General features: G+C 40.6%; 2 protein-coding genes across 2 annotated transcripts; both read right to left on the bottom strand.

Moving 5' to 3' along the window:
• Positions 1–2958: 2958 nt before the first annotated feature.
• Positions 2959–5325, bottom strand: LOC129753446 (phenoloxidase 8-like). Its single transcript, XM_055749269.1, has 5 exons — positions 4336–5325; positions 3704–4221; positions 3525–3643; positions 3217–3457; positions 2959–3160 (listed from the first exon to the last, which is right to left on the bottom strand). The coding sequence occupies exons 1-5, from the start codon at positions 5323–5325 to the stop codon at positions 2959–2961; spliced, it is 2070 nt and encodes a 689-aa protein (XP_055605244.1).
• Positions 5326–15074: 9749 nt separating this feature from the next.
• On the bottom strand, positions 15075–17682 carry LOC129753445 (phenoloxidase 8-like). The gene is made up of 5 exons (XM_055749268.1): positions 16693–17682; positions 15865–16376; positions 15690–15808; positions 15383–15623; positions 15075–15323 (listed from the first exon to the last, which is right to left on the bottom strand). Exons 1-5 carry the CDS (start codon positions 17680–17682, stop codon positions 15122–15124), a joined length of 2064 nt encoding a protein of 687 aa, XP_055605243.1. The 3' UTR covers positions 15075–15121.
• Between the last annotated feature and the right edge of the window lie 2550 nt (positions 17683–20232).

Raw genomic sequence — 20232 nt, 5'->3', positions numbered from 1 at the left:
ATGTTGATTTTCAATAATTCAACATTATTCAACATTCAACATTTATTCAAAGAAACTTCCTATTTCCATAAAAATATTTTTTATGTTCAAATATTAAAATAATTTTTTTAAATTATTAGTTTTGTTGAAAATGTATTAAAAAGTCGGAAAACTTGCAATGTCCGAAAAGTGTCAAAGTCACTTAAACTGCTTTGGCTTCGAAGGACTACTTTTCTATCAGATTTATTTTGACATCTTTCGTCCCAACCATTCACTCAACATTTTATGCAAGGTATCTAAGTAAAGTATGTTGTAAGAATCCTGTTTCTCAGGTTTCGAAACGAGAAATCTAAAAGAACTGTATTTCATGTCAACAAAAAAATAAACAGTCATAACTTCTTGAAACTTAATTTGATCAAAACAGTTTTTCAGCCGGAAATTGTTTGGAAGGATTGCAATGTGAAATGAATATTTCTTGAAGATTTATGACATGCTTAAGAGGTTACATTTTTTACAAATAATCCCACTTTCATGAAAAATATATTCAAAATAAATAAACTTTTTGAAAAGATATATTCAAAAAATCAGACGAACGATCTGAAATTATGGGCGTGGTTGAGTCCATCTTTAAGATTTAAAATGGCATTCATTATGTAAATATCGATCGACTTCCAAGTGAGTCCTAAAGGAATTACTTTATAAAATCCCATTTTCTTCATAGGGGTAAAGGAGGGCAAAACAGATCGCGTCCTTTTATCCTTCCACCTGTAAATGATTACTTTAAAAAAAGTTTGAAATACCTTTCAGTTCCTTCTATGGGATTTCAATGAAACAAAATTTTATGTTGGTAGAACATATAAAGAAAAAGCTCAATACTGGGCAAATAAGGTCAAATAACGCTTCACTCAGATGGCTCCGGTTAAATTCAGCGACAGATTTGAGTTTCTAAGGAAATTTCACTTGTGAAAAATGGGATTCCAGACTTTCAAACCGGTGGCTTCGTGTTTTTTTCGATTTTGGGTCCGAATTTTCCCAATGTGCATTGAACGGTTTATATGGAAGACACCCCCCCCCCCCCCCCCCCTCAAAAGGGGCCGCCTCCAAATTGGATTTCATATGAACTAAAAGTTCTCATAATGAATTTCCGTAACAATTATCAGCCTCTTTGAATATATAATGGCTGAGCCTTAAGAAGGTTTTTAAAATGTTCAACCAAAAAAAAAAAGCACACAAAATACGTCCCATTTGGTTTCCCATTTTCAAGTCCGAAAAAAATGTAGGGGAATTTTCCCAAACGTGCGGTGGCTTAAACAGGGGTTCACAGGGATTCACTGGATTCTTAGAAAAAAAAAATCATACAAGATGCGTCCAATTTGGTTGAAAATTTTCAAGTCCGAACATGCTTTTTCTGAAACAATTGAAAACTATAGGTTAATTGACAGTGAAAACAGCCATAACTTGATTTTCCGATGCGAGCGGAGGCTCAAAAAGCCTCCTTAAGATTTCTCAGAAAAAATGACACAAAGTAAGTTTATTTTTGCTCAAAATTTTCAATCCTTAAAAAGTTTTTTATGGATTGTTTACAAAATATAGGTGCATTGGGGGTTAAAAAGTCACTATAAATCTGCTCGTAAGCTTTTTGTTTTAAAGGTAAAATTTGTGTTGTCCAAAAATATAATTTCTTTTAAAAAAAATGTATCAACCATAGGTGTACCCAACTCTATAAGCACTAAAGGTTTGCATTTTGCACTATATCAGCACATTATCACCCTCGCACTATTCCCCTTTTAATTTTTTTTGCTTCAAACTTTAACATTTGATAGGGTTTCGAGCCTTTTGTCCTAGACTGGCTCATTCTTGGAAAACGACCCTAATTTTTAAATATCAAATTAAATCAAATCAAATTAAATTTAACTCAAAAATCAACAAAACTACAGTAAAACTATATAATAATATATGAGGAAAAAAGCTGAACTGTCACATAAATCAACCTGCAGCTTCTGAACGCATTGATTTCATCAAGAAGGGTGTTTGTTTGTAAGCCTTCGAAAAAAATAGATATTTCTGTATTGTGTTTCTGTTCGGTTTCGTTTAAAAGATCCATCCAAAGTCGTTCAATCCTAGTATGTAGAAATAATTTGAGAGGATTTTTTTGGTCAATCACCTTAAAGCATCGTTGAAAAAGATAATAAAAAACTACTGTTGTCTAAGCTTGTTAACGAGAAAAAGTTCTTGTTCATGTTGAAAAAAGGGGAATTTCGACTGGTTTTCGAACTTTTTAACTCAATGCAATTTCATGCTATGTGCATTTTACAAAATTTAAAAATTGAGTTTTTAGATCGAAATTATTTCAAATCCTGGAATATTAATCGTGATACAATCCTTATCTTCCACAGTTTTCTTTCTGCTCTTGTAAATGTTTATAAAAATATTCGATTAATTTATCGAATATTCAGTAAAATACTATGATTTTTTTTCCCAGTTTTCGGAAAGTTTTATGAATGGGATGACAAAAGAATCCGGGCTTATTGCCTGGTAAAAAGATAAGTATGGCGGATTCTGTTTATAAATTCAATCTTTTGGCTTTACTGTAAAATTTTTTTCAGAATTCCCTTTTTTTCTGAAACAAATTGCTAATATGAAGAAAAATATCGACCGGACGTTTTATCTACGGTTTTGGATTGATTTTTGACAAAGGTTTAGATCCCCTGAAAAGAATATTTTTCTGCTCCATAAAAGGGCGTTTCATTTATCTATCGATCACGTATTGTCCTAATTTGGATATTCTGAATACAAGAAAATGGGATCAAGTCAACTCCCTTTCTGTTTGAAAGGATATATCAACAAGGTTCATTTTCAATGACTTTTATTTATTTAAGATTCTTTCTTCATTTTACCTTCTTTTACATGAAAATTGAGGTATTCTGTTTCAGGGATACTTTAAAATTTATATGAGATTCAGGTTTTTGAATAAGTGATTCACGTGCGTGAAATAACCGTATTGGTAAAACGAATAACTACCGGAGTCGAGGCAATGTTGCTATACTTGTTGACCAGGTCGGCGACACTTTGTACATCGGTTCCAAATTTCCTATCGAACGGATATCCCATGGCCTGAGCATCCGGATACTTTTTACCTCGCAGCCCACAGAACGAATGCGAGTCGTTGCAACCTTGAGTTCTGCAATAAACAACGTTCTAAGTTAAGAATTTCTAGGAGGAAAATCATTAACATACTCATCGAAGTCAATAACGACATCCTTGGTATAGTCGGAAACCATTACGCAAAGAGTGTAACCAATACCGGATGTTGAACCTTTCGGAATGAGAAGATGAGCCGGCCAGCCGCAGTTGCAGAACCGGAAATCGTCTCTTCCCGATTGGTTCGATTGCGAAATATTACGGAAGGATCGCTCGTATGGAATGGTCACACTGGAGTCCAGCGATTTACGGGTGATGTTGTTCACCCCAGGATTAACTGAAAAAAAAAAATAGTAGAAATGTTAACTTTTTTCTATCGAATTGTAGTCCGCAAAAATGGTTACGGGAAACTTTGAACGTGTCCAATTCCAATGAGAAACGTCTTTGATCTTCGAAAGATAAAGCTATTCCTTTTTCATTAACCGTTGGTAAAAGGTAAATCCGGACCGTTCCCAATCGAGGGCTGAAATAAAGAATACGATAAGTGCTTTACTGAAAACAAGCTAAGTTTTTCAAACTTTACCTGCTTTCGCCATTAAGAACCTGTATTTGGAACACGAATGGCGCATTTTGAAGATGGGTAAAGGTGGCAAATACGTTACCAGATGGTCCAAAATCTAGCCCGGTGCCGAGATCAACCTGGCTTCGTTGCCAAAACGTCAACAAAGTATTGTCCGCAGCACTTTGACTCGTTGGAGAACTCTGTACCTTGGCAACTACTTTAGCCACTTGGATATTCGAGTATGATAGTTCGGAAGCCGTATAAGGAACAAGACGATTCTTGTGACGACGGAAGACATCATCCACGAAAGTGTGCCACCGGAAGAAAATCGGATCCCGACAGGCCGTTGTCGTATCTCCCATGATTCCGAACGATTCCAGATAAGTTGCCCGGGGGTCATGAATGGCGGCCAACAACACGTGGCCAAGGTTGTGGAAATCGCCATAGTCGGGATTCGGGGTAATTGTTGAACTTTCCACCATGTTGCCGACATAGTCGATACCCTTCTTGTTGTCCAAATTTATTCTGGTTCCTACGGTCTGAATTCAGAAGAAAACAATAGATAGAGAGGGAAAAAAAGGAATATAAATAAACCACGGACAATTGTCACAATTTTTTTCGTGTACAATCCTCGCCTTATGGTTTATACTTACATTGGTTATGGACCCAGCATCAATGGCACTGGTAACTGCTTTGATGTCATTTTCAACATCGGAAATCCTCACCATCAGCCCATCACGCGAAACGTCACTTAGCGCCATATTGGGATATCGAGACGGAATCGACCGACCAGTGAACGATTGGATCATCTTCGGATAGTACGCCGGCGTGATAAGACTTCGCAGATTGCTGAGCGGTTCAACGCGAGCCAATCCATTTGAGAATCTGTGCAAATTGTAGTGACCCATCATCTGGGTGTGCATGTAGTAGAACAGCTCACCCCGTCGATCCTTATTGACCACCGAGATTGGCCCGAAGGCCGGATAAACCAGGTGCCAGTGCCAGTGATGCAGATTTAACCCAATGTCCTCCCGGAAGTAAGCTACGGCCTGCTCCGGTTCGCTATTGCTTGCCGTGTAGTTCATCGGAATTTCAACGGCCATCCGATTACCTGGATCAACTGCTCTGCCTTCTTCCATCAGTTTGGTCATAACAACGGGATCGGCGAACTTTTCCGGGAATGTCTGCAAAGCCGATGGAATTGCCACCTTCCTGGTGTCTTTCCGATGTTGAACGGCCACCGAAAGGGCATATTGGAATAGATCCGGATTCAGTCGGGATCTACAGTAGGCAGCCAAACCCAACATATCGTCAACATCCGGCTGGTCCATAAACATCTCCACCAGTTTTCCCGCAATTTCCCGATGAGCTTTACCGAACAACGTAAAAGGTCCACGTCTCGGAATCTCCAAGGCAAACGAAATGTCAGGCTTTCCGACATCCTTGACCGGAACTCGAATGGGGGCATCGGCACCGAAACGTTCGGCCAAAGCCTGACCAATTGGACGATAGCGTTCCCTCAAAGTGTTCTCCGGTAGATCGTAATACACCTTGCCACTGCTTTTGGTCACGAACAGAGGCTCTCCCGGTCGCTGGAACAGTCCGGAGAATTTCGTTTGGACACCAAGCCGTTTCTTTTCCATTGTTCGTTGCTATCGGTAATATGCTTCGGAGAGATGCGGTAACTGATGAATTAGATTCCGTTCCTAGCGTTTATAAGCGCATCCAAAAACTTTCAAAATGACTACAAAATGCTGCTCATTATGCGAATTTGAACGGTGGCCTTGTAGTTTGCGGTTTTCGCTAACCATGACCAGACGCATTATGCAATATATTGAAATCTTCCTACTCAAGCTTGAGGTCGGTTAATTTTTGGCAATTGCATACGTCTTACTTAAAAAAAAGTAAAACTCGGGCTTTATTTCGTTTTTTATTAACAACAGGAATGTTCATATTTTTTTTTGTTTTATTAAATAATTTCACAAAAACACAGTTTCACTACCAAACACATAAAATATTTATGCACTATGATTGTAATTTGCAATCTGTCTTTTTTAAACCGATTTCAAGAAAATTGTTGAATGAGGTCTGGTCGAAACAAGTAGAAATAGATTGACTGATGATCACCTGTCTCTTTCCAATCGACTTCGATCGATTTCTACCAGGTCGAAACGAATCCTGCTATCGAGTTGGATCGGTTTTGACTAGTTTCAACCAGTGGTCCGAATATCACTCATTTTCAATGAATGTTCCTGATTGCACTTCGCAACTGAACGAATAGCGATCGGGTTTTGTTATTGATTGCTACTGGACCTATCCGATCATCGTTCGTTCTATTCATCGCTAACATATAGATCACCTCGCACGATGCTTGCTGTCAAAACAGTGCAGCACTATCATCCAATTGGAATCTCACCAAAGAGCGATGCATATGGCGAATCATGTTCGTCTAGGATCAGGAGTGAATGGTTCAGGAAGTGAGTGAGTGATACATTCAACCGATCATTAGCAAATGTTGTTTGTTTTTAAACATAGCCAATTAATAAATTTATTTGAATTTACAGCGTTTTTTACACCAGTAAGAATAAAATCAAATTGTAGTTGTCTTTGTGAGGGAAAGATGTTCACTTCCGCCGTGTTTTCGATTTCAAAAAAACCAGGCGGATACTGAGTGAGTGACATTCAGAATGGATCAGTTTGTATCTCCCTCATCTCTGATATGCGATGTTTGCAAAATCGATGATTCTGAATGATGCGACTCGGTTTGCATAGCTGAGTGGAGCGCTGATCGAGATTGCATACCAGTCGGGCGAAGCAGTTGCGAGAGGCGCTTTCCTATTATACAGTCAGAATGTTTCAAATAAGAAACGTATCCTGAGTGTTTATTTTGATTGATTTTCTGACCATTGGTTTCAACTTGCTTCGTTCAACAACGACCGGATTAGTTTCGACCAGAACATTGGCCCATTGAACAACTATCAGTTGACAGAAGCCAGTTGAATCCAATTTTTACTTACGATTGAACGAAGCTAAAATGTTCAGTTATCTATAACAACATATTAACGCCTTTGAAAATAATTAACAGACATGGAAAATTCAAAGAATACAAGGATAAGTGAAACATGCTTCATATTTTTCCTTTTCGGTTATGTTAAAATAGTTTCTTCAGTGCTTGGTTTTTAATGCATTCATTATACAGATATTAAATACTCATGGTTACTCATGGCATCATTAAGAGTACATTACATTTCTTGGGGCTCTCGGAACCAAAGTAGGGGGAACATGCTCTACTATTCCTCGCCTAAGCGAGTCGTGAATTTGCCATGGAAATCATGAACATTTTGAGTAAATAACGAGTGTACTCGTTGAAGAAAAGTATTTAAATAAATGCAAGTCATTTTTATTTACTTAAATTCATTGAGATGTTTTCAAAACTTGATTTTGAAAAACAATATTCGATGCCACAGAACTATGTTGCACGCGTTCAGCAGCAGAACACACGAAAGCAGCCGGAGACTGAAAACACACTAATACTAAAAGACATTTTGACTTGAAGGTAGAATTAATTTTTAAGAAATAATTCTGCCAAAATAAATAAAGATTTGTTTTTTTTTATTTTCCATGAGTGGCGCATCAAATCATGTGCATACCCATAAACAGCAAATGTTACCGTGTTTAGTATGCATTTTTAGCATATAATCAAAATTTATATTCTCCTCTAGCGATGTTTCAGAACATATGGTCTTATTTATTTTATTTTGTGCTTGGTGATACCTTGTTCAAAGTGCTTAAAAAATTCCAAGGAAATAAAAGACAATTAAATCGAGACATTTTTTACATTACAGGTGTATTTTAAGGATTGGTAAATTCATTTTTACCATGGCAAATTGCAGCATTTTAACCAATTTCTTAGTATTTTGCAGGCTTTCATGCACCAACAGGGTTAGATGCGACATATACATACCACAAAAATTATTCAATTTGGGGGGTGTGAGAGTGGGGTATCTTGGGCCACTTTTTTTCTTTGCTTCATAACTTCTTTATTATAAAAGATAAAAAGAAAAAAAAAAAGAAAAGGAAAGGTTTTCTACATTTTTAAGGTATCATTAGGCATTTTTTTAAATTTTTAAATACATTAATTTCCCGAGTTCTGACTTCTGACTGTTTTAAAAGAAGTTTTTTTTTGTGGATTTTGAAAAACTAGGGGAAAACTTGGGCCACCAACTCTTAGTTGACTAGATAACGTGCAAAGTTTATGAGTCGATCGAAAACTGAAATTTCAAAATTCATTCAGTTATTTTAAAGTGATTTCAGATGAGGAAATAAAAAAGAGAGTGTTGTATGATCTAATAATTCTTAAAACCTGGCTCGCGAACGTTTCGGCCAAAATCTTTATATAGGATTTTTATTCGTCTCTATCGCATTGGAAAAAATGGACCAAATATTTTTCCCAACTCTTTATTAGGCATAGGAAAACTTTGCAGGTAGGAAAACATATTTTAAGTTCTGAATGTGTATAAAAACACCAAAATATAGGTGACCCAAGATACCCCACAAAATGTGGCCCATGATTCCCCACAAGCTTTGATTTGCAAATTGGTTCCGTTGGTGTGACTTATTTGTTTATTTGTTTATTTATTTTTTAATCCATTGAACGACTAGTCTAAATGGATGGGATGGGAAAAGCACAAGGCATAAAAACCCATCGATGAATGTAGCAAATACAATACATGAACGATACAATAGTTTGTCAGGATATTTAAAACTAGTTTTAGGGATTTTACATAACACATTAAATATAGTGGATCAGAAAATAAAAGTAACGATAAGTTCTAACATCAAGTACTACAATAAAACGATATCATCTTAACATTGAAGCCCGTAAGCGGTTCACAAACATATCCGGGGTCATATTAAAATCAAATTCGCTAAATTTATCATTAAACACTACACAAATTGCACGGATAGGCTCGTTCTGGTCGTAAAGTGTACGATGAAAACCAAGCCGAAGGAATTCGCGACTTCTTAGTTGTCTAGGCATCACGTTGAAGTCAATCCTCTCAAGAATGTTTGGTGCATCAATGCTTCCGAGCAGCAATTTTCCAACGAAGGCCGCTTTCATGTATTCTCGTCGATCAGCAAGGGTATCCAGTTCCAACCAAGAGCAACGTTGCGTATATGAGGGAGATTGTTCCGGAATCGGCCACGGGCGAAGCCGTAGTACTGAGCGGGTAAACTTAGATTGAACGGATTCGATTCTGTGAATCCAGTTGGCGTGACTAGGGCTCCAGATGACTGCCGCTGACTCAAGATGCGGGCGAACCAAGGCACAATACAAAGTCCGTAAGCAGCGTAATTTGGTAAATTCTCTGGTAGTTCGCAAAATAAAACCCAAATTCCGGTTCGCCTTAGCTACTACATGGCTCAAGTGATGTTCAAATGTCATTTTGGAGTCCAGTATTACACCTAGATCCTTTATTACAGGAACTCGTTCAAGTGGGGAACCTTGGAGTGTGTAATTCCAAATCTCCGGATTCTTCTTCCGTGTAAAGCTGATGACGTTACATTTCTCCACACTGACTGTTAAGCAATTCAGATCGCACCACACCATGAATTTGCTCAACAAGTGCTGCAACTCCAAGCAATCGCTAAAGCTTTCAATCTTTCGATAAATTTTCAGGTCATCAGCGTAAAGCATTCTGCAGCCCGATGGAAGAGAATATGTGACGTCGTTAAAATAAATGCAGAACAGGAGCGGTCCGATATTGCTTCCTTGGGGCACTCCGGAGTTATTCTGGAACACGAAAAACTCTTCATTGCCCAGCCGAACAGTGAGAGAACGATTAATCAGGAATGATTCGAACCAACGACCAAGGCCTTCGCCAAGCCCAAGATATTGAAGTTTCGCTAGGAGCAAACGGTGGTCAATTCGATCGAATGCGGCTTTGAGATCAGTGTACACTGTATCAACTTGACCCCCTTTTTCCATAGTGCGGATGCATAATGAAGTAAACTCCAATAGGTTCGTGTTTATCGAACGCCCAGGAAAAAATCCGTGTTGATCGACCGAAATGTAAGACTTTGCAGCGGTGAAAAGTCTTTGTGACACCAAAATTTCTAGCACTTTCGAACAGGCACACAGGGATGTGATTCCTCTATAGTTCAATACGTTGTTCTTGTTGCCTTTCTTGTGAACAGGGAACATCCATGACTTTTTCCAAGCACTTGGAAATTTTCCAGTTCGAATAGAGAGGTTGATGATCACTAACAGTGGCATCCATAGGGCATCGATACAATTTTTCAAGATGTTGGCCGGAATTCCATCGGGCCCTACAGTAGACGACAATTTAAGCTTTGCTATAGCCGCTTTAACTTCTTCCTCCGAGAAATGGATTGATACTAGATTAACCATATTGCTGGGAACGTTACGTAAGGCTCTTTCAATTTTAGAAGATGTGGCCTGCGATGAAGTGAATACGCTAGCAAAGTGTTCGGCCAAAAGGTTACATGTTTGTCCCAAATTCGTCGATTTACGCTCGCCTAGAAGCATCTCCGTAGGTAATCCTGTTTCCTTTCGCTTTTCGTTGACAAACGACCAAAAACGTTTTGGGTTATGCTTTAGCATCCGCTGCATGCGCTCAATGTGTTGGGAATATCTTATTCGATTGTAGCGCTTATAATTACTGCTTGCAATGTTGAATTCTCGTTTATTGATTGCATTTTTTTGCACGGGAAAAACGTTTAATTGCGGTAGCTCTTTTCCGTTTCAGCAAACGCAAATGTGCATCGGACCAAGGAGGTTTACGAACAGGTCGCTTCAGCGGAACGTGCTCACGAAATGATTCGTGCAATGCAGAAGTAAAGAAATGTACAGCCTCATCAATGTCAGTAGCGCTTTCGATAAACGACCAGTTTTTCTGAAATAGTATTTCGGATATTTGTGCGAAGTTCGCTCTGCGGAAGTTCAATGAGCATGTGTCAGTTGTACTTTGGAACGGAGGTTCCATCAAAAATTTCATCAAAAATTTCTTTTCTACGTGGAAGATCATGACAAAGCTAAGATCATAAGCGTATGAGCATTAGACCGCTGCAAAAATGCCTTTTTGCTCCCAAGTTTTTTTCGATGCCTTTTGGGTCACCAAGCATCAGTGTAAAATTTGAAATGATTTGGTTGATTCCTGATTTAGCGCAACGCGTTTCAATTTTGTTTGAACTTTTACTTGGAAGAAGAAATTTTTGCACATAAAATCATTCAGAAAATTCAAATAAGCTTTAAATGAAATCGGTCTTTAATTTTTGGTTTTGACTATTTTTAAGCTTTATTTTTTGCTTACATGACATGCAGTTCAGAATTTCATGAAAAAAGTTATAACCATTTCAAAATAAAAAATCTGAATCCATTGAAAAGTATTCAAAATTGGCAGACTTTACTTTGCTAGAGCTGTTAATAATTGCATGAAATGTTTTTGCAAAGGCTTTATACATCAATAAACTCTCTGGAAATGCAAAACAGTTTTTTGAGATTTTTTATTTCTTTTTATTTCTTTTTATTTCAGCTTTCAAACAAGTCAAAAATGATATAATTAATTAAATGAATTTTGAAAACAAAAATTTTATATATGTAACATTGAATATCTTTTCTGGGGTACAATTTAGGTTGATGCTTTGTTTACGCAAAACGATGACGATGACAGTTGGATTGAGATTTTTATCTCCACACACAGCTGAGATATTTAGAGTGGCCCACGTCTCCCCATGGCCCACGTTACCCAACTCTCCCCTAATCATTTTATGTATGTATGTTTGTAGATAATCCACCATGGGTGCACGGATTCGCCGCAGTTTCGCGAACGTATACGCTAAATTGCATTCTTTAAATTATTAGTTCGGCCAATTTCCAATGCAAATCACCATATACCCGACACCATGCTTCAAAGAGGCGTCTGGGGTTGAGGGTGGACCCAAATGGACCTCAAGGAACCCATATAAAAAAAATATTTTTTTTTCTAAAAAAATCCCCAGGTCAGGGGCGGCGTGCAACAACAACCGAGCGTCTGTTCTCCAGATCAGGGGCGGCTCAAACAGCGTCTGTCTCACAGCGAGTGGCTGTATTTATGTAATGCGGCTCCCGCCAGCTAAGTCCAAGATAGCAGCCCCATCGCGGTATAGGGACTTTGGGCTAACAACCTACTGTTCCCGACTAAAAATTGTTACGGAATCCGAAAGAAATGACCGACCTGGAACTTTGGCGACGACTTTTAGCATGAAAACACGGACACGAATTGGAACTTGGAACGTTTTAACCCTTGCCCAACAAGGCAAACTGGAACAACTTGCTAGAGAGGCTAGCCGCCTCAAGCTTGAAATTCTGGGACTGAGCGAAGTCCGTTGGCCTAACACTGGAAAACACAAGACACAGTCCGGGCAAGTCCTGCTTTACTCTGGCATACGAGGAGAACATGCTACTCGGGAACGAGGAGTTGGTTTCCAGTTAAGCCCGCAGGCCTACGCGGCCCTCATTAGGAGAGAACCGAGAAACGAAAGAATAATCGTAGCCAGATTTAGAACACGGGTTAGAAACCTCCAGTGTTATGCGCCTACTGACGTTGCCGACTTGCAGGAGAAAGAGCAGTTTTGCAGTCAACTGAATAGCGTGGTAGAGAAAATTCCGAAGGGTGACATTCAAATCCATTTGGGCGACTTCAACGCAAAGATTGGCTTCGACAATCTAGACCTTGAGCGCATCATGGGGCGCCATGGTCTGGGACAGATGAGTGAAAACGGAGAGCTGTTTGTAGAATTTTGTGGCAATAACAACATGGTGATCGGTGGATCGCTCTTCCCCCATCGACCAACACATAAGGTCACTTGGGTATCCCGAGATAGCCGAACAGAAAATCAAATTGACCACATCTGTATCAACCGAAAATGGATAAGAAGCCTTCTTGATGTCTGCAACAAACGAAGCGCAGACATTGCATCTGACCATCACCTCGTCCTTGGCGAAATACGACTGAGAGTTGCGCGTGTCCAACGGCGCGAGGAGAAAGTCGGGTGTCGGTACGACGTCCGCCGGTTGGAGAATCCAGAGGTGAAAAGGGCATATGTTGAACAGCGGGAATCCCGAGCCTCGGAATTGCCGACAGACGGAACAGTCGAAGAACAGTGGTGTGGAATCAAGAATGCCTTTATCACGACGAGCCATGGTACTCTCGGTAAAGTTTGTGGAAGAAGGAGTGAATGGATGTCGGATGAAACTTGGAGGATGGTCGATGAACGGAGAAAGGCGAAAGTCGGAATTGAGTAGGCATGTACCGGGTCAGCCAAAGCAGCCGCCCGCTTACGATATGCGGAGCTGGAAAAGGCGGTTAAACGAGCTTGTAGACGAGACAAGAGAGCCTGGACAAACTCCCTTGCCGAAGAGGGAGAAAGAGTCACCGCCAATGGAGATATCCGATTACTTTATGACATTTCTCGCCGCCTCAGTGGTGCAAGGACTAATGCAAGAATGCCGCTAAAAGACCGAGCAGGTCAGATATTGACCGATCGAACAGATCAGCTCAAACGATGGACTGAGCCTACGAACAACTCTTCCGAGTCACGAATAGCGATGGCCAACAGAATCCGCAGCTCGAAGCGCCAACAGTAAGTCGCATAAATGGCGTCAACTCGGAAGCGCCCTCGCTGGCTGAAATAGAAGCTGCAATAAAAAACGTGAAATTCAACAAAGCACCTGGGATCGATTGCTTCCCTGCTGAAATGCTGAAAGCCGACCCTGCCCTGTCAGCACAAATGTTGCACCGTCTTTTCGCTGACATCTGGGATACTGAAACATTCCCGGCCGACTGGATGCAGGGTATCCTCGTAAAGGTCCCGAAGAAAGGAGACCTCACAGAGTGCGGTAACTGGCGAGGCATAACGTTGATCTGTACAACCCTCAAAGTACTCTGCAAAGTGATCCTGAACAGGATCCAGGAGAAAATCGACGCTACACTCCGACGGCAACAAGCTGGATTCCGATCCGGACGATCATGTGTGAACCACATCACAACACTACGAATCATACTGGAACAAATCAACGAATTCCAGGACTCTCTTCTGCTGGTGTTCGTTGATTTTGAAAAAGCATTCGACCAACTTAACCATGAAAACATCTGGGCGGCTCTAAGGCAACGAGGGGTCCCAGAAAAACTAGTACATCTCATCGAAGCACAGTACGAGGCATTTTCGTGCAAGGTCTTGCACGACGATGTTTTGTCCGAACCAATCCCAGTAACTGCTGGAGTGAGACAAGGATGTATCTTATCACCGCTTCTTTTTCTCATCGTAATGGATGAGATTCTGACTGGATCGATCGACTGGGCACCGAACCGAGGATTGCCGTAGAATTCTTCGACAATGGAGCAACTGAACGACCTTGATCTGGCTGACGATATTGTTTTGCTCGCCAAACACAACCAGATATGCAGAGCAAACTCGACGACCTCACCGAAAGTTCCAAGGCAACAGGTCTCAAAGTCAATGTCGGAAAAACAAAGTCGATGGAGATCAACACAGCAAATCCCTCCAGTTTCATGGTAGCTGGGCAACATGTTGAGACAGTGGAGTGCTTCCAGTATCTTGGTAGCCAGATAACGCCTGATGGTGGTACCAGGAAAGACATCGAAACCCGGATCAGAAAGGCCCGTTTCGCATTTGCAAATCTCCGAAACATCTGGCGGTCACGCCAGATCTCTCTACGAACGAAAATCCGAATCTTCAACTCAAACGTCAAATCCGTATTGCTGTACGGGTGCGAAACTTGGTGCACATATGCGGTAACGACGCGAAAACTGCAAGTATTTGCAAACCGCTGCCTGCGGAATATCATCCACGCTTGGTGGCCTGGCAATTGGATCTCGAATGAGGAACTACATCGCCGGTGTCATCAAAGGGCGCTAAAAATCGAGATTCAGGAACGTAAGTGGAGATGGATTGGGCACACGCTGCGAAAAGATGAAAAAGAGATTGGCAGAGAGGCGCTAGACTGGAATCCAGAAGGACATCGAAGGAGAGGCAGATCCAGAAACTCGTGGCGGCGAAGCCTAGCCGCTGAAAGCCGAACTGTCGACGAGAATCTTGACTGGGACCAGGTGAAGACGCTGGCTCCGGATCGTCAACAGTGGAGGTCTTTTACCACGGCCCTATGCACCGGAGGATCGGCACGGTATCATTGAGTAAGTAAGTACCAAAATTCGATAAAATCGGATTATTCTTCAGTGATTCATTAAAACCATCTTTTCCCTGAATTCTATTTTTTTTAAATTGAGGATTTCTTTCTTGCTTATCAGAATAAAAAATCGATTGCATTATTTTTTTTATTTAAAAAATGAATTATAAGTTTCACATTCAATTGATCAGCAATATAGTTTTCCAAAACAATGGGGCCAGCCTCAAGATTCACGTGCGCGCAATAACCGTATTGGTGAATCGAATCTGCACCGGAGTTGATGCAATGTTACTATACTTCCGGGTCAAATCAGCCACACTTTGCACGTCGGTTCCGAACTTTCTATCGAACGGATATCCCATGGCCTGAGCATCCGGATACTTCTTACCACGTAAGCCGCAGAACGAGTGGGTATCGTTGCAATCTTGAGTTCTGCAATGAACAAAAATTTCAGTAAAGGTCTTGCTTTATCTTGGGAAAAATTCACTTACTCATCAAAGTCGATAACCACATCCTTAGTATAGTCGGAAACCATAACGCATTGGATGTAACCGATACCAGCTGGAGAACCCTTTGGAATGAGAAGATGGGCAGGCCAGCCGCAGTTGCAGAACCGGAAGTCGTCGTTTCCCGCTACAGTAGATTGTGAAATATTACGGAAGGATCGCTCATAGGGAATGGTAACACTGGAGTCCAGTGATTTACGGGTGATGTTGTTGACACCAGGATTAACTGAAAAAGAGGTAGAGATGTTAACTTTTTTTTTGTTTTCTTGTAAATAACTACAAAAATAGTTACGAGAAACTTTGAACGTGTCCAACTCCAATGAGTATTTTCTCTGCTCTTCGAAAGATAAGGCTGTTCCCTTTTCGTTAACCGTGGGTAAAAGGTAGATACGGACAGTTCCTAATCGAGGACTGAAATATAGAAAACGTCAATCATCTGAAATCAAGCTCAGTTGTTCAAACTTTACCTGCTTTCGCCATTGAGAACTTGTATCTGGTACACGAACGGCGCATTTTGAAGATGAGTAAAGGAGGCAAAAATACTACCAGTGGGTCCAAAATCAAGCCCGGTGCCGAGATCAACCTGGCTCCGTTGCCAGAACGTTAGCAAAGTATTGTCCGCGGCACTTTGACTCGAACTCTGCACTTTGGTAACCACTTTCAAAACCTGGATGTTCGAGTAAATCAGCTCGGCAGCCGAGTAGGGAGCTAACTTGTTCTTGTGACGACGGAAGACATCATCAATGAATGTGTGCCAACGGAAGAAAATCGGATCCCGACAGGCCGTCGTTGTGCCACCCATGACTCCGAACGATTCCAGATAAGTCCCTTTAGGGTCGTGAATGGCAGCAATCAGTGCATGACCGTTGTTATGGAAGTTGCCATAGGCGGTATTCGGGGTGATTGCCGAGGCCTCTACCATGTTGGCCACGTAGTCGATGCCCTTCTTGTTGTTCAGGGAGATTCTCGTTCCGTCGGACTGCAATTTAAATGCAAAATGACATATTGTGAATATTTTGGAATAGTGGCTGAATCATGAAGAATATTTTAAGACAAACTTATGGTTTTATATATTTAAAATTATCAAAAAACGGTTTTCTGGGATGAAAAAAACCATTTAAAACTGCTATGTTTCAAAGGAAAAAATGTTGCAATTGTTTTTCTTCATGGTTTTTTAAGAAGTTATCTGGGTTCTGTCCAAGTTTTTCTGGATATTTCTTGGATTCCGGGTTGAAAATTTTGAAATCAAAATTATAATAAGAGTCCATTCTTAAAAAAAAAAACTGTATACTCACAGTGGTGATGGACCCAGCATCAATGGCGAGGATAACCTCTTTGATGGCATTTTCAACATCAGCAATCCTCACTACCACCGTATCCCGCATCACATCACTGAGCGACATATTGGGATACCGGGACGGAAACGAACGACCGGTAAACGATTGGATCATCTTGGGGTAGTAAGGTGGCATCAGGGGCTGCCGCAAGCTGTTGAGTGGCTCAACCCGTGACATTCCATTTGAGAATCGGTGCAGATTGTAATGAGCCATCATCTGGGTATGCATGTAGTAGAACAGCTCACCTCGACGATCTTTGTTGACCACCGCGATTGGTCCGCGGGCCGGATAGACCAGATGCCAATGCCAGTGGTGCAGATTCAGTCCGATGTCCTCCCGGAAGTAAGCCATCGCCTGTTCCGGTTCATTGTTGCTGGCCGTGTAGTTCATGGGAATTTCGACGGCCATCCGATTACCCGGATCAACTGCTCTGCCTTCTTCCATCAGTTTGGTTATTACTACGGGGTCAACGAACTTTTCCGGGAAAGTGTGAAGAGCCGACGGAATTGCCACCTTCCGCGTGTCTTTCCGATGTTGAACGGCTACCGAGAGAGCGTACTGGAACAGTTCCGGATTCAGTCTAGATCTACAGTAGGCAGCAAGACCCAAAAGATCCTCCGCATCCGGTTGGTCCATAAACATCTCTATTAGTTTTCCTGCAATTTCCTGATGAGTATCAGCAAACAACGTAAATGGTCCACGTCTCGGAATCTCCAAAGCGAACGCAATATCCGGTGTTCCAACATCCTTAACCGGGACCCGAGTTTGAGCATCGGCTCCGAATCGTTCGGCCAAAGCCTGACCAATTGGGCGGTACCGATCTCTTAGAGTGTTCTCTGGCAAATCGTAATAAACCCGGCCACTACTCTTGGTCACAAACAAAGGTTCTCCTGGCCGCTGGAAGAGACCGGAGAATTTCGTTTGGACATCTAGGCGTTTCTTTTCCATTGTTCGTTGCAATCGGTAATGCGCTTCTGGGAGATGCAATGACTGATGAATTTTGCCGGATTTCAAACGCTTATAAACGCATCCAAAAATTCTTACAATGAGTGCAAAATGCAGGTCATTATGCGAAATTGAACGATGGCCTTGTAGTTTGCGGTTTTCTGTTAATCATGACCTGACGCATTATGCAACGTATATGTATGTTGGAGATTCGGGACCAAATCGTGCAATCGGTTCAATTTCGGCGATTGCATTTGTCTTGCTAAAAATAAACTTAACTTATTGTCCCGTGACCAAGTGATAAAACTGTTGCTTTGTGTTGATTGTGATTGGTATCACGTTTTGGATGGTTCGACAAGGTTGATGCACCTAACAGTAGACAGACAGAACAATTTAGCTTAATTTGTATTATATTTACAGTATTCGTTTCCTGGCATATTTCCCGGGAATTCCCGTAAATTTTCCCGGACAACGGAACGACCGGAAATGGGCACTCTAATTATATTTGAAAGGGATTTTTGTCTTGCTTATGCTTATGTTTATGATACAAACACAGCCAGAACTTGTCAGCATCCCGGTAAGTAGTAAAAGTACATTTACTCATCTTAACTCGGCCGGGCTCACTATGCAGTATGGGACTAGTTTTCATGATTATAAAATGTTTTGAACATTCACGTTGGAAGCAGATTTTCTAAACTTTTATCAACGTTTAATCAAACCACATGTTTCGGATTATTGGGCACCATCATCTCTGGCCATTGACCTTGGACAAAGCGCTTTACTCGCTCTTGAAAATAAATAAATAAAAAATCATCTCACAGTTCCATACGCATGCTTGTCCAACACCTCGCAAACAGAACAGAGCCGAGAACGAATTACACTTTTATCATTTCGGTTTCCGAGTGCACTGCTCAGCCGATCAACGTTCACTTATCTTTTTGCCGAGTGCGCCCGATTGCGGTTGCTCTGACGGTCGGGTGGACGTCGCTCGCTCTAAAGAAAAGAGAAGGAGCTGGCTAGAAAATTGTGCTCTAGCGACGCTGCTGTGCCGCTCAGTGTATCAAGCCAGAAAGATTTCAATGCAGGAATGTTTTCTTCAAAAAAGCCGTTATGCAGTGCGGAACAGTGCATCAGTTGAAGAGGTCCAATGTAGGTTTATGTATGAACTATTTTTGTACGTAGCCGGGCCGGGCACTTCCTGGCAAATTATTTGAAAAACATGGTGAAAACCGGGCAAATAATCTGAAATTCTCCATTCCATAAACCCAGCAATATCCGGCCAAATCTGAGGAAATTCCAGACATTCACCTAGTGAAGAAAAACGACTTACATTTTTTTGTCGCAACACATCAGCAGTGTCAAATTTATGTTTAAAGCATACGAAGGAAAGTTTTGGTTTGATGTTTGATGAAAAAAACTTTCACAAATCCAATTTTTGACAAACAATTTTAAACTGAATTTGATTTTCTTGTTTCATTTTCCAAATAATGTGGATGAAACTGGGCAAAATCCAAGTAGCTTTTTCACAATATCCGGGCATCCGCAAATTGCTGTTTACTTAGGTTTATGTGCTCTTGATATCGTACGTGGGAAGCATTAATTTACAAAAGCAGCAATTCGAAAAGTAACATTTACTCAAATTATCCAAAAATCTTTGCCTTTTAAACAAACCGTGAACATTACGCAAGAATCTGGGACAAATTTAAGTAATAAAACTTCAAAACTTTCACAAATAGTAAAATTTAGGATTTATCTTCCTTAACCGCTACGCTTTTGATATTTTTCGACCGAAGAAAGCTATCGTAGCTAATCATTTGTCCTGGTGCAGAACATCATTCTAGAGGAACTCGCTTAGGAATGAAAAGATAGGTGTTTTGGGCAAAGTTGTTAATTTGCATACTTTGGTATAAAATTTAAAGGTGAGAGATTTAAAAATAGCGCGATAATAACAATAACTTTTTGTAGCGCATTTTTCAAGTATTTTTTTTTATTCAACCGTATCTTCTTGGGTTAAGATTGTAGAACTTTGATATGTTAAGCAAAGTTGTGTATTTTGTTGGGATAAATAACTTTGTAGAAGAAACTTAAGCGCTAATATGCTAAACAAGAAAGTTATGATTTATATCTCGCTATTGGTGGACTTTTAAACTTTATATTTCATATAAAAATATGCGCTTTATTATACAGAACAATGTTGTCGAAAACACCAGCATTCTATCTTAACTACCTTTGGCGTTATTAATTTAGTTCCGTTAGATTTATATTCTGCATTGTAAACTCTGACGCACTTCCAAACATCGATCCAGGCGCAACCGATGAAGACAAACCGAGTTTTCTGTAAAGCTTCTCTTTCACCCGAGTGCGAACGAATTTATCTGCACCGGGACGCACTTCATCAGTTTGCTTGCTTCTCTTGCCCACACTTGGGTGGACGCTTGGTCGCTCTGGTGGTAACTGAGAATTTTTTTAAGATTATCCGTTTGGGAAGAGCACAGCGAAAAAAATACACGCTCTTACTCTGAACGGGCAAATCTGAGGAGCGATGCCAAGCAT

This window comes from Uranotaenia lowii, chromosome 3 (assembly GCF_029784155.1).
Source record: "Uranotaenia lowii strain MFRU-FL chromosome 3, ASM2978415v1, whole genome shotgun sequence".
Lineage (NCBI taxonomy): Eukaryota > Metazoa > Arthropoda > Insecta > Diptera > Culicidae > Uranotaenia > Uranotaenia lowii.
This window is presented reverse-complemented; position numbering and strand designations above follow the sequence as displayed.